The 14338-nt window shown below is 44.1% G+C and overlaps 1 protein-coding gene across 4 annotated transcripts in view; it reads left to right on the forward strand.

The window, feature by feature from the left end:
• The window catches only part of LOC126528528 (uncharacterized), a 99684-nt gene extending 87980 nt beyond the window's left edge, over nucleotides 1–11704 (forward strand). For 2 of the 4 annotated variants that reach the window (XM_055069079.1, XM_050176397.2), the window contains exon 13: nucleotides 4554–8014. In XM_055069079.1, coding sequence (XP_054925054.1) covers nucleotides 4554–4872 — 319 coding nt within the window. In that variant the 3' untranslated portion in view covers nucleotides 4873–8014. The other 2 variants (XM_055069080.1, XM_055069081.1) reach the window with 2 other exon arrangements.
• Nucleotides 11705–14338: the final 2634 nt, after the last annotated feature.

Here is a 14338-nt window from a genome sequence, read left to right on the forward strand (position 1 = left end):
AGTTGCACTTTGCGAGAGCTCAGCAAAAGCAGTACTTCCCTACCTACTGCCGTGGAATCAGGGCAGGTGCATGGTGTTTTGAGTGAACTCAGGAGGTTATGCATACGTTGCCAAAATATAACTGGCATATGTCCAGGTTTAAGACGTAATTAGGTAGCTGTTTAGGCTGTAGAAGGCCGCGTGAAATGTCAGAACCTAATACTATTTGAATAATATGCTTTTTTTTCTGTCACAAACGTAAGCTCTGTGTAAAAGATCAGTCCACCCACCGGTGCCGCGTAGCATGTTGCTCGGACTAGTGTGTACTTTCGTAGAAAACGTAAGCACCGATACGGCTCATTAAAGGGAAGCATACACTCATTTATGGATATAAATTAGTTCGTTGTGAGTTACTTACTTCCTCAGCCAATGTATATTTTAGCAGGGTTATCGAAATAAGTACACGCAAAGTCGTAAACGACAACTCGAAAGAAAGAAAACGAACTGGCGCTTCGGGAGACGTACAGGCGCCTTGCTGACAGCGAAGGAGAGAGAGGTTAGGTCGATAATTGCGTGAATGAGAGAAGCATGGAGTGAATGAGAGAATCACCCGTAATATCGGTCAGTGGCCGATTTCCACGTCTCCGAATAGGTGTGCGGCCTAACAGCTATGAATTAATATTCTACCAGTATGTGGAATGGCGGCGACGTTCCCCTGGCGATAATAATAGTAGCTGTCTGCAAGTGAGGAAGAGATCTGCACTAGGTGTGATCTATCAGGATGAGCCAGTGTCAGCAGTGAAACGCTCTCGTTCCTTCGGATGCACAAAAATATCTGGATTTTACGCTTGTAGATAGAAAGAGGATCTGCGCTCTACGTGGGTGGCTCTTGCGGATTCGGATCCGAGTGTGCGGTGGCGAGAGACCGGTCTCAATAGCAGCGCGAGACCCGATACCGTGACGTGTACCAGGCGTGGAGCGTGAGTGAGTCAAAGGAAACGGGGAGCCGAGGAACTTCATGTCCTCTCCAGCTATGAAAGCAGGAGTGTGTATGGTTCGCTGGGCTTCTATGGCACGCGCTCGGCAACTTGGATGCTACGCGACCCGATTACGCTAGAGTGCAGCCGGAAACCTAGAAGTGAATCAAAGTCCTCTTTTTTTATATTTTGCCCACGAAAGAAAGGTCTCGTCACACGGACGTAAGCGCACTTGCACAAGCCATACAGAGAAGAAGAAAGAAATGTTGTACTGCGGTCATAATAGTTCTCATTTTGACGACGAAATTGCACTGAAACATTCTTCTGAGAAGTGTTATGGAAAATTCAGAAAGTAAAACCTTTCGTGGCATTTCAATTTTAATTAACGGGCTTGAACATCTACGAGGAACATCGCGTCTGAGAGGCCATAGCGGAGATATAAGAGCTAAATTTTGACCCCCTGTCGGGCGTTAGCTTGCTCTGATATCTCCGTGCATGAGTGTTTTCGCCACTAACATTCATATGCACCTGACCACAAGGACGGAAATCAAAAACAGCCACCGCGTGCTTAGCAGCAGTAAAGTAACTGTGTCCCCGCGGCGACTATATGTAAAAAGTCGTTTCCAGCAATTTCTAATGAAAACTAATACAGCTAGCTCATATGGCAAAATATAGCAAAACGAAGTGTTCTTGCATGATGTTTGTATTTTAGTGCTTAATGGCAAGTTTGCAACACATGGTGCGGCAAACCGAAACTAGAAATTTTCGGAGAATGCTATTTGTTGGCCCTGCAGCATAAAGTTTGCCGCAACTCAATCACTTTCATGCGACGCATTCTTGGAAGCCATCAAACACTCGTCCTGCCACTACTGCTGCCGCTGAAAACTTCAGTCATTTAGATAACGTGACCCTGACGTAAGGTACTTTGGTTATACTATGATTATTTATTACGCTTTTTACTAGCTGACTGCACAGGATATTAGTACATCAAGGAACAGCAAATTTTTATAGCTTTCAAACAATAGCTTTAGTGGCTGGGAAACACTACCACTGGTTAAAAGCATTTGTTTGTAAACGAAGACTTTAACTGATCGAAATCGCGAACTGCCTGGGGTCAAACCAGACTTTTCAGCACTCCGTGGGGCCGTGGTGTCACTTTATCGTCACCATGACCATGCCTCGAGAGTTTAAACGGTGGTGGCGTTGTACAGTCACTGGAACCGAATACGTGACCACAGTATTACTTTTTCACATATGTGTGCATGTGCTGGTGAAAACGCCGATGACCTGATGCACGATGTCTATCCTGAAAATGGCATTGCTGGGAACATTGCATGCCCGGTTGCAACCTCTTGCATGGGTGGCAGGCTACACGAAACATTAACAGAGGGTACTGCACATCCTTGTTGACTGTGTTGAGCACGGTTGCCTGCTTTCTTTTCTAGTGACGCAGTAATGACCCTGACACGTGCTAAGCACAGTAATGCTTTTGAAGTGTTTTTTTATGTTGATTAACACAATGCAAAACTCCTTATCTCATGTTGATGGTGACAAAATTGGAAGCTGCCGAATTTGATTTTCGAAGTGCTGTAACAAACAGCAGAGATTCACTGTACATCAAAGAATGAAAAGAAAAGCTGCTGCTGAACGTTTTCTACATTCTCATAAAATTGATGCAGATACTATACATTTGCATAGTGTCATGCATCATAGTGTAAAACACATCACCAGAAAGCAGATATAGAGTTAAGATCGATTATATGCCGACGTGGCCAGTGTATGACTTAGGTGATTTTGCCACAAAGCCAAACAATGTCGATTCTTTTATTTTTTGTGCACTATTGCTCCAAAGCGGTGATACATCTCTATATCCGCCATCGTTATCAGATTTGTTCGAAAGCTCGAAAGAGACCACGCGATCTCAAATAATGTCGTACTAGCTCTGTAGAGCTGTCACTGAATCAATAGCACACCATTTAACTGCATATTTCAGCTTTTGACATATGGTATCTTTAAGGCAACAGCAGAGAAAACGTTTGAGCGTTTGGAGGGGTAGAAGTGGTTGGAGTTCCGGCAAAAATTGTTTCATAAAAATTATTGACAAGTAATGTTTGCTGCTGTTGCACGTTGTATTTAGAGAACACTGCTCCAAGAAACCAGCTTATATGCATCGTAGTGTTTGTGTTTCTGTGGAAGCTTGTACTGAAGGGGTCTTAGAACATGCGATTCTGATGCATGAACATGACAGAACATCAAAAGGGAAGAAAAGTGTTCACTCGTCGTTTCAACAAAAATTGTTAACGTTTTACCTTATAAGGTCATTGGCACTCTTGTGGCTCAAGTCGTTTGCTAGATAGCACGCCCGTTTTTCAGTAGGTCCCAGGGAGTTAAACTCGATGCAGCATTTGGATAAGCAGATCGATGCCATGCGGGCTGTCTGGGCAGCTCTGGCGTTTATTCCGAGCCGCAAACTTCTATCGCATAATATTCAAAAACTTGTTCTACAGCATAAGACGTGTGAAGGATGGTATACGTACTTAACTTCTCCAGCTTACCGAGAAAAGAGTAAGGGCGCTCCTTCACTGAGCGCCGAGAATCTGCTCATGACTGTTTTAACAGCATCATGTTGCTAGTCAAAATTCTTCGCATGACAACGCTGAGACTAAAAATCTAAAATGCATATTGTAGGTAGCCAATGCTATCACCGAGTTTTGATACCATGCCTGTAAAGCCTTCGATAAAAATGTGGAACGAATCCTGAACATTGGTTGCGAGGTTGCGCCACGTCCATGTTGAGTTTGTATTTCAAGTTTTACGGCTCTAACCACTGCTTCAGTCAGATACACAGTCGTCTCCTTGCACTTTCGGTGGTAGGTGGTTAGAAAACGTTGAAGCAAAATGAAGAGAGGAGCTTTGTCTTCTATTTTTTTCTTATCTCGAGCAAATACAAGATATTTGCGTACCTGTGTCGGTGCTCACTGAGCCTGTTCACCCACAAGATTCCACATTCAAATTTAGTTCACAGTCGAACTACGATATAGGACTGCCCACAATATATGCACGAACGCGATTCCGTTTGCTGTTAGTGGCAACATCTTCGGGGAATTTTTGAAATAAATTTTGGATAACGTATCTTTACACGCTATCAACGTGTCCATTGTCATTGCGTTCATTCATAGGAAAAAAGGGAACTGTACACGGACTCGTGAATAGCTCGAATGCGGGTTCTTTTTTCGCTTAGCTGGGTGGCATGATTCACTAGGTTTTCGGACAATGGCGGATAGCAGACGTTCATTACTACCGATTGGCAAATACGTCAACTGGCACGTTCTCGGGTGTCCACGTACGGTGCTCGCGTTGTTTGGCTTCGTCCAGAGAGGCATTACTACCAGCACCGCGTACCCGAGGTTTATTAACCCTCACTGACCCTTCGTGGTTTGCCTGTGTGCCCTCCTCCTCCTCCATCCCGTCCTCTCCACTTTCGCACGCTAACAGGTCTCGGTAGATCGGTGTTTACCCCCCGCCCCCTGTTCTCACAACAACGCGACCGACGCAACCAACCAACTCGGGGCCGATCTTGCCGCCTTCACACCACAGTGCGAGGCGAGGAGACTGCGACGGCGTCGACCGCTGTCGCGGCTCCAAGATGCCGCCGGGTGGCGGGGGCTCGAGCGGCTGCTCGTCGCTGGAGCACTCTCCCGTGGGCGCCTACGCCGAGCACGGTCTGCAGAGGCACTACAAGCGCGCGTGGGAGAACCTCCGCTACGATGCCGGCGCCGCGGGCCACAAGGCGCCGCGCATCGAGACGCTAGACCACCCGCACGTGACGTCACGCACTCTCGAGGGCTACCGAGAGGCCAACGAGATCACCGTGAACGACGTGGCCGCGCTGTACGGTCGGCCACACCGGAGGTGATTGTGGCCGCCGATGACCGATGGACTAGGGACGTTCACTCTCGGCAGAGACGTTCTGTGTAGTGGACGGGCTTCGCGAATTTCGGCCACGAGCCTAGGAATTTGCGCAGACGTGTTGCAAGCACTCTTGTAAGCGCATCCCGTGTGTGTGCCCGAGATGTGCGGGTCTTGTGCTGCTCGGTGCGTTGGCGGTAGTTTAGAAAAAAGAAATCGATCATGACAGTTTCTCAAACAACCACTGAGCACCATGATAATGGCGGAGAAGCACATTGCGCGTAGAAGGAACAAGCTTGTCGTACTTGTCGCTGAATGAATCTTGAGCGTGTTGAATGTTGTTCGGAGAAGGTTTTTTTGCCGCGCAGAGCGGAAATACTTCGGCTCACATGCGACTGGACAGTCGAAAAGTTGAGCGATATCTTACGTTTCTAACTAAAACCTCTTTGATGCCCTGAAACCTTGATTACTCTAGTTAGATCGCAGCATAATTTTCAGCTCAGCCATGCGAAAATTTCGACTTTGTGCGTGTGACCCAACTTCATTACATTGCTCCACGGTCAACTATCTTCATGCAATTTGGTTGACCGCGGTGTTAACGTTGTCGTCGATTTCGTAACAAAGACAAGAAAGAACCCAGCATGTGTAAGATGGGTTGCGGTAGCTTACTTTCATCATTTCAGTCAATTACAAAGCGACTTCTTAGCGGAAACGAGAGGTAAAAGAAATGCTGTAACATTTATTAAAAAATTGTACGTGTCACACGAGGATGAAGTTACTTGTTTTTGTAGCCGAGAACCGGAAATGATTTGTTTTCTTTATTTATTGAATCATGGTTTCAAATTAATGTGCCCATAGTGAAATGCAAGTTTCACAAATGTTTATAGCTATAGCAAACGATCTTCGCTTTGTTTTGTGTTATTAAGCTGCGCATTTAGAGTGCTTGGTGGCAGTACGCCGTTTTCAAGCGCAACCTGACCTTCTGACTACGTACATTACATTGTAGGTTGTCGCAGAGGGGTTTCCTTTTTGTATAATGCATTACAGTTCCACTGCGCACACCCTCCGAGAAGCAGTATATAGTGGCTGTCAACAAATTCTTACGTGTTGGTGTTTCTTCTTCTTGTTCCTCTTCCTCTTCTTGTTCTTCTTCTTTTGCGTCGAAACAGGCAGTTCAACAGGCACGTTATCTCATGTGGACGGATCGTTTATGTGCGAAGCAAAATGTCGCGCTATTCGGCTTTCACGTCACTTATTGGTGACTTGCTGTTCAGTTTACGGTAACATAGGAACTATATTAACGGCAATGTGGTATTGTTTTCTGACACATCAAGTACTGACTAGAACGTGCTCTAATCAAAGAATGTGTGAGATGTTCTCTCCTACCCTTTCTTTTTTGTTCGGACTTAGGCACAGAAAGTGCCGAAAATGTGTAATTTTTCAAGACGTGCATGGTATTGGTGTTGTGGACGAAAGTAGATGCGTGCATGTGTGAGTGTTCGTATTTAATGCCGTATTTGTCCTCATGCCTTAAAAGTGCTTATTATACCCTTGTTGTTCGGGTATGCGTGTTACACTGACGAGTTGTCAGTGTAACAGCAATTAGTTGCGAGCCAATGATCGTGTTTCAGTATAATAGAAATGGTAAAGGAATTTAAATGACCCGAAATGCCGTGTGATCACCAACGGTCAAGATGTCTCTCCCAGCTCGCCGGGAGAACAGTTCCAGAAATGGTTTACAAAAGAGTAGCTGTTTCCGCCGTCACTATTGTTGGAGTCATTAGTTGATGAACATGTTAGGAGAGGCATGACCCTATGTGCAGGAAACATTGTCCAATTTATACGTCTTTCCAATAATTAATACAATGGAAGCAATGAATAAACCAGACGTATAGTCGCCTAACTACAGGCAGCTGCAGCCTGCAAGATGTAGGCATTGACAAACGCTCATCATCTTTGCATACGCCAACGGCAACTCGTAAAGAGCGTGAAGAGTCTGGAAAGGACACAGCGAAAAAAAAAACTTCACCATACTTATTTTCCTTCTAGTATTGGTCGCGTGAGCACATCGCTATATTTATGCCTACTTAACGAGGCTTCGTCTTCGTATTATTTATTCGCGCATGTATTTATTCTGTCATACACCATTCTCACGTATTCTTCGATCATCGAGTTTTTGCCATTATTCCAGACGCTGAGTAAGTCTGTCTGTAAGATGTGTCCTTGCTTACGAGCAATGATCTCGGAACCATGCCGCCTTATGATTCTGCCGTCTAGAATAGTCGTAAACAAACAATGCGGGAAAGCGTCCCCCTTTTTTCAGATTGTCTTTTGTTAGTTTTTATGAATGGAAACATTTAGATTGGCCTATCGTTTATTTCATCAGAAAAAGCAAGGTTTCGACAAACTTCGAGAGCTGTACCAGCGTTCAAAATCCTCCTATTTCGTAGCTTTCCTCGAATAAAAAATAATGAACGGATATTGGTGCTACCGTATCGTTCGTTTAATACATCCTGGGGCGATGCGATAGTGTTTCTTTAGAAATAATGAATTTTCTTTTTTTGGGAGCAATTTTTCGAAACATATCAACTTCTTGTGCTCGATTCACACTGCAGCTATACAAGTACCTTGGGGCTGCTTTCCCTTCAAACTTTTACATCGCTAATATTTTAGTTTCCTGTTGCAGTGGCTGCAGCTCCAACGATACGCGTACTGACTAAGTCTTAAGTGTATATGACAAAATGTTTCGAGCGTGTACATAGTAAACGAGTGCTCAATATGCCCCTTTCTTATCTAGAGTGGAACAAACGCAGGGCACTGTTGGAAGCAGCTGCTAACATTGCAGATAACCATTGTGAGGGATTCTGTCCTTCTGCTTGACTGATGTAAAGCTGGCAACTCTAAAGTTGCGAAAGCATAGCTTCCTTTCTGGTTAAGCCGTCCGATTACGATCAGCATGCTTTCTCCGATTTCTTTCTTTCTTTTAACTTTTTGCAAACAAAAGCACTCATTCATTGGGCGTTTGCTCCTGATGAAAAATGTCACAAATTCTGTCTGTGTGTACAGTTGTATATCAGCGCTGGCGTTACAATTGTGTATCTTATTTCGTTTATTTATGTTTTGTAATAAAGCTGAGTTCCTACACGAGTGCTGCAAGTTGTTTGTCATTTGCCCTCTAAGTATGCATTTAAAACTAACTAATGCCGGAGCTACGTGACATTCATTTTCTTATCTGACTGGCTAAAGCCCGAACACGGCTTGCAATAAAGGTAAACAGCGTCTACGTCATACTTTTGATAAGAAATACATATGCGCAAGGCAGAAGCACGTGTTTTAATCGCTATTATTACGCATGAAGATGTGTCCCCAGAGAAAGCCAACGCTAGATAATCGTTTCGTCACTGAATACAAGTCCATGTTGTGATCTTTGCGTTCTCCTGGTTGTCGAAAATTCGCTCGCCGCAGTATTTGTATATGGTAATATGTTCCTGAAAAAAAAAAGAGCTATTCACACGTGGTTGTTTTTATTTGATTATGGAGCCACTAGATAATGCCTGAAGTTAAACAGAAGACATCTTTTTTTTCTTTTTCGCATAGATCGCATTACCTTGCACGTCACTGCGTATAAGAACCCGTGTAATCAGTGCTTTTGACGCAGGCCTCCAATGACACTTTGAGTACGATGCCGACAGAATTTGAGCGACAAGCCTTGCCTATCTTGCATTGACATTTCGTTCGATGATATTCTTTTGTTAAATTGAGAAATCCTGAACGTGTTTCATAATTTGCGCATTATTACATCATTCTTGTAATTGGTTCTAGATGGCGCGAGAAGTCTTCTGTTCAACATTCTCCAGCGCCGCTGGTGCTAGCCAGATCAATATCGTGAAAGAAAAAAAAAAAAGGAGAAAGCCGCGCCCTCTATAGACAGTGCTGCCGCCTCACTGCTCTGCGAGAAATGAAGGTAAAGAGCGCGCAAATTCAAGGAACACTTTCAGAGAACGTGCGTATACTCTGAAGATAACTGTACTATAATGTAACGATTTGTGGAATGACTCTGCGTGACGTTTAGAAAAACCTGCCGTGATCCTACATTCCGTGGGCGGCAACTTCTGCCCTTCATATTTTCCCGTCTTGTCATGTGAAAAACCTACTTCGAAATTCTGCAACCACAAAACGAAAGCAATCTTATGGGTTCCATGGATGACATGCTTGTGGAAGTATAACTACTGTAAAAGAACAGCAGATTAGCCATCGCGCGCAGTGTGCAATGACGTTTTTATACATTCCAAGGACAAGTGAAATGAGCAACTTGCGCGCAATGTCCGTAACACGGAGAACGATGAAAAAGACATCATTTTTAGATAACGGGCGATGACACGCTGATGTTACAAGGTGGGCTTTTTTTTTTTTTTGAGGAACGCAGAATCACAGACACTGGTGTTTAGTGCATGCGGCCACGCAGAATGCTTAGCGCATGACGAGTAAGTATGAAGAAGCCGAGTTCGCAATGCTCATGCTCTTTCATGTTGAAGATTTTTGTAGAAGACATTCTTTTTATTCAAGTTTCATCTATTGTCTTTTCGACTTGTGATTCAGCAGGGATTTGAGTGTTGAGGTCATTAATGAAGTTATTATTTTCAGCCTACGGACTCGACGTTTCTGTATGTAGAGTATTAGTGTTGCGTATCCAATGATCACTGAAAAAAATGCTATTGCTAATGTGAAATACATTTATGAAGCACGACCATACTACACATTCATGCACATCATTTGGACATGATTGTTCCGAATTTCTTCGTGTTTTTTCGAAGTTATCAAGCTAATCGTCTTCACGCAGACACCCAGCGGCTTGTCTTGCAGGGTTCCGTTCGGATTATTATGATGTTTGTGGTATTGACTTGGTTATATTTTGACAAGTTTGTATACAACACTTCAAGAGGACGTATACTTTTGAGTCCACGCCGATCACGGTTACTTTTCATTTCATTCTCCCCTCCCCTCCCTTAACTTGCGTAGTTATCGGCCAGAATGGAGTGAATGAAGCCACGCTTCCGAATTTTGGTAACGTTAAACCTTTGGCCATTGTGTTGCCATTCACGGTGAGTAAATTCGTACGCAAGATTTAGCCTTACCAGAGGCACAGTGAGTCAATGCTTTCGCTACGTGTCACAAGGGAAGAATGTTTCCATTTGCTAATGGCCATGTCAGTTTCAGTTACATTTCCGCATTTTAAACATTGAAGCGATGCCTTGTGAATTAATACGCGGAACGTTACTACAGCCTAAAGACAGGCTGTGGCGAAATGCAGCAAGGGTGGTAATAATTTGCAGATGCACCAAAGCACGTAGTTGTGTTTGCTCGTGTAAAGCCTGAACTGCGTTTTATCAAGCTTAAAAAAAATTTTTTTTTCCTAGCGCTATGGATCACCTCACTTTTTATCATTCTTCATGAGCACCCCGATAAAGAGAAGTGGCGAAAAGTTCCACATGTCGTGTTTTGGCGGTGACTGAATGATATGCAAGTTTCTCATATCATTACTTCAAGACAAAGAGACTTCAAGAGCGGGAAGCGACCGGATAAATGCACGGACGCCATCTTTTATGCTTTGCAGACGCAATGGTAGCAGGAAAAGAAGAAACAAGTACCATTGTGAGTTGGAAAGCGAGCTGGCCGCTATGAATGACCACTCTTTGTTTCAGGCAACGGTTCCTTGCGGTGAATGTTTGTGCACAATTGCACGGTTCCTCAGTGCGTCAGTGTGCGATTTTACCCCGCAACCATCGAAAGCCGGGTCTTGACTATTCCGGAAGCGATGAGGTGAACGTGCACCTCATACCTGTTGCTTAGGAGCCCCGGAATTCCTGTATTGGACGCTATATGTTACAAATGAAAGAACAACATCTTGGCTACAAAGTAAAATTTGTCCAACAGGGAGGGGGAAGAAACGACATGGGAGGTTTACTAGACTTTGTCTAGTTTGCTGCCACACACGTGGAGAGGGAGAGTGAAACAGAGAGAAATAGAGAAATTTAAGTTCATGCGAGTCAGGCGTACTAGACTAGGCGCACTGTGTTCACAGCCGGGTACTCAAGTGTGTCGCCTTAAGTACTGCAGAAGTGCTGGTATGCTTTTCTTGAATGAAGAGTGATAAGGATAAGTTCGTAGACCACACTAACAAACTGTCAAAACCACGTGCACGCCTAGCTGACATGGCGAAGAAGTTCGCTATCCACATAAACGAAGAGTGTCACAATTCACAGTTTACGAGGACGCTTATGTTACCTTTGACACCCATTTGAGGCTGAAGAAGCTATCTCCGACGTGGTATTTGTGTGCTTTAGCACCCGCCTTTACAATGCCACCTCAATCAGTTCGGAGTGACCCCGCGATATGTGGTGCTTTCCATTGTGCATTCCTATTTAACACTCGTGACATAATTAATTCAGCCCTGCTTCCATTATTTCTATAGCATGCCCGGTTTTATCACGTGAAAGTGTGTGAAATTCTGCATACTTCTTGCCGGCTACTGCCGGACCCTCTTTTTTTAGTGCACGCGCAATTTTTTTTTCTTGTAGTAATGCAAACTTTGTTTTCACTTTCAGAAGCGAGCGGCATTACCACGTGCAAGCTGAGAAGTCCCGCCTCTAGATCAAAAATCGGGTAACATTTCAGTGCCGCTATCGCAACATCCCTTAAGGCTAAGCGAAGCTTTGTATATAAACCATTGAACATAATTGTGACATTTCATTGTATATAGTATGCCATATAGAAGTACTGTGCCTCACAAACCACTAAACCAATGAACTATTTGGCGTTGTTGAGATGAATAAAGTGCAATACTGAAACAACTCACGCTCTGGCCATAACCACGTGCTCTTTGAGTCGACTATGGTGACGAGAAGAAGAAAATATTCTGTCACATGCACGTCAATCGCATATAAGCATGTTCATCAGTAGTGTCCCCACAGATGCTTGGCGACTTGAATAAAACAAGTGAGCACTAACGGTGAGTAGCGACAATGAGTTTGCATAGATTTGACAATACAATGTGACACTGAGGAATATTGCAGACTCGCGTGTTGTGATATATAGCTGCACACATACATGCCTCCGCTAATGACTCAACGTACCGGAATTATTCGCATGCTCTTCAATTTCTTTTCTTGTCTTTATATTGAACAGCGCTGAAATAAAGCGGGGTCATCACTCATTAGTACATCTATACACTATCGGACTATCGGTACATGGCCGCATATTTCAGACATCAATGGTTCGACGATAATTCGTCTGGTCAGGAGGAGGCATAACGAAAAGAAAGAAAGAGAAACGCCGAACCAGAATGAAACGGTAAAAGAAAAGACCTAAAGAGGATTCGGTTTCCGTACGGAAGCCGAAAGTAGTTTTTAAAACCATTTCATTTTTGGTAGACGTTTCTCTGTTCCCCTTTTTCATTATGCCTGAGACACAATCGCTTTGATTTTCACCATGGTAATAATAACAGAACGAACGGTGGATCCAAGTTGCAAAGTTAACATGTAAGTAAAAAAAAAGTAAAGAAGAAATTCATCCTTGCGCATCAATAGCAGAAAATAGCACGAAAAATTAGAAGGGCTACACACATAATATATTTGGGGCATTGTGGGCTGCAATTCCATGCTGCAATTTTCCGATTAAGTATTCTGCTTTGCCCAATGAGTAACGATGCGCAATGTACCCGAATTCCGGGATGTTATCAAAGCGCGTGAATGAAATTTTAGAATTATCGATCCTTTTCTTAAAAGAGAAAGGAATAAAAAGTAAGTGAATGGTATAACTGTTTGCTTGAAAATGCGTCTAGCACGCTGCTCTAAATGACAATGGCTACATAAGAAACCACCTATTCATAAGTAGTAAACATAACATACACAAGAACACAGTGGCAAGTAACTATCGAATGTCTGGTTGAAGCCCGTGTTTCGGAGGGAGGGTAAGAGCACCATCCTTGCGCACAAAGCACTAGCAGCACTTTTGCAGTCAAGTACGTGGTGCAGACCATTATTGAAAAGCTGCTGTCAAGGCTGTGCTGTACTAAGTGCCACGAAATCTGCCCTGCCAAAGGGCTTCCGGTGGGAAGCCAGGCAAAAGGCGGTGTCCTCATGTGGTCGGCAATGGCCTTACTCACCTGGGCCCTTGTACGCACGACGCAAAAAAAAAGTTACAGTAGTGAGTTTTACGTGCCAACACCACTATCTGATTATGAGGCACGCCGTAGCGGCGGATTTCGGAGAGTTGGGCTACCTGGGGTTCTTTAACGTGCACCTAAATCTAAGTACACGGGTGTTTTCGCATTTCGCCCACATCGAAATGGGCGGCCGCCGTGGCCGGGATTCGATCAAGCGACCTCGTGCTTTCGCACGATGCTCATTAGCGACAGTGCGGAGAATATCGGCAGATTGATTCACGTACAGTATTGCACAAGAGTGCTAACAACTTTTACAACTTATAGCAGGCAGTAGAGAGAGGCTGCAGACTTGGCCGCAATGGGTACTCGACACGGAAACCCCGGTATACGGAATGCGGATGTCTTGGAATACTGCCCCTTTCTCTTTGCGCTGCCATCGCGATTCGGTGTCCAACTTGCGAGGCCTGAAGGTGCAGGTGAAATACGTGTAACCAGTCTGAAAAATAATGAAAAGAAAGAAATTATCTGTCTTTCTGTATTACGTCTCAAAGTAAGCAGCCTTGTAATCAGATGTGACTCGAATTCATAGAATTCAAAATCATTCACGATGTTTTTTTTTTTTCATGCGAATATAAGAACATGCGAATAATAACAAGAACGAGTTTGTTCACTTTTATACTAGCATGTTGTAATTAAACCACGATGACGGGCAATGATGAACAATGCAGCAGTGAGGTCACAGGATACTGCGAGTGTGCTGGGCGACCAAGCAGTGTCTTAAAATCAGCAGTGCTGACCACGTGGCGTCAAGTCTAAAGCTGCAAGAATGCCCCACCATTGTAACGAGGCTCAACACGGCACACATAAAGGGTAACCCCATGTGCAGCTGCATGCTACTATCGCTTATTTCTTTCATGTGGCTTTGCGTAGTTCGCTATTAACAGTGCGCTCATATTTTCCTTAGTATAGGTTCGCTGCATCAATATGAAAAAGCCAAAAAAAAAAGAAAAAGAAATAATCGACCAACTTAGCAACAAAATCCCATACTCGTCGAAAAATAAGGAAAGAAACAAACTCATTTCTGCACCGCCGTTGTTCATTGTTATCGTCGTGCCCGCGATTCCTGCGCAGCGGGGTTGCTCATCCAGTGCTCTCTTATCAAGCCGGCGTTCGTTGCTCGGAACGGCCATTAGGGACAACGTGCGGACAGGGGACGCTCCGCAGCGTGCTCGGGATGCGAGACCGTTGCCAGCCGGCGAAAAGACAAAAAAACAAACAAACGAACAAACGAAATAAATGAAATGCAAGG

The sequence above is a fragment of the Dermacentor andersoni genome, chromosome 9, assembly GCF_023375885.2.
Source record: "Dermacentor andersoni chromosome 9, qqDerAnde1_hic_scaffold, whole genome shotgun sequence".
NCBI classification, from domain to species: domain Eukaryota; kingdom Metazoa; phylum Arthropoda; class Arachnida; order Ixodida; family Ixodidae; genus Dermacentor; species Dermacentor andersoni.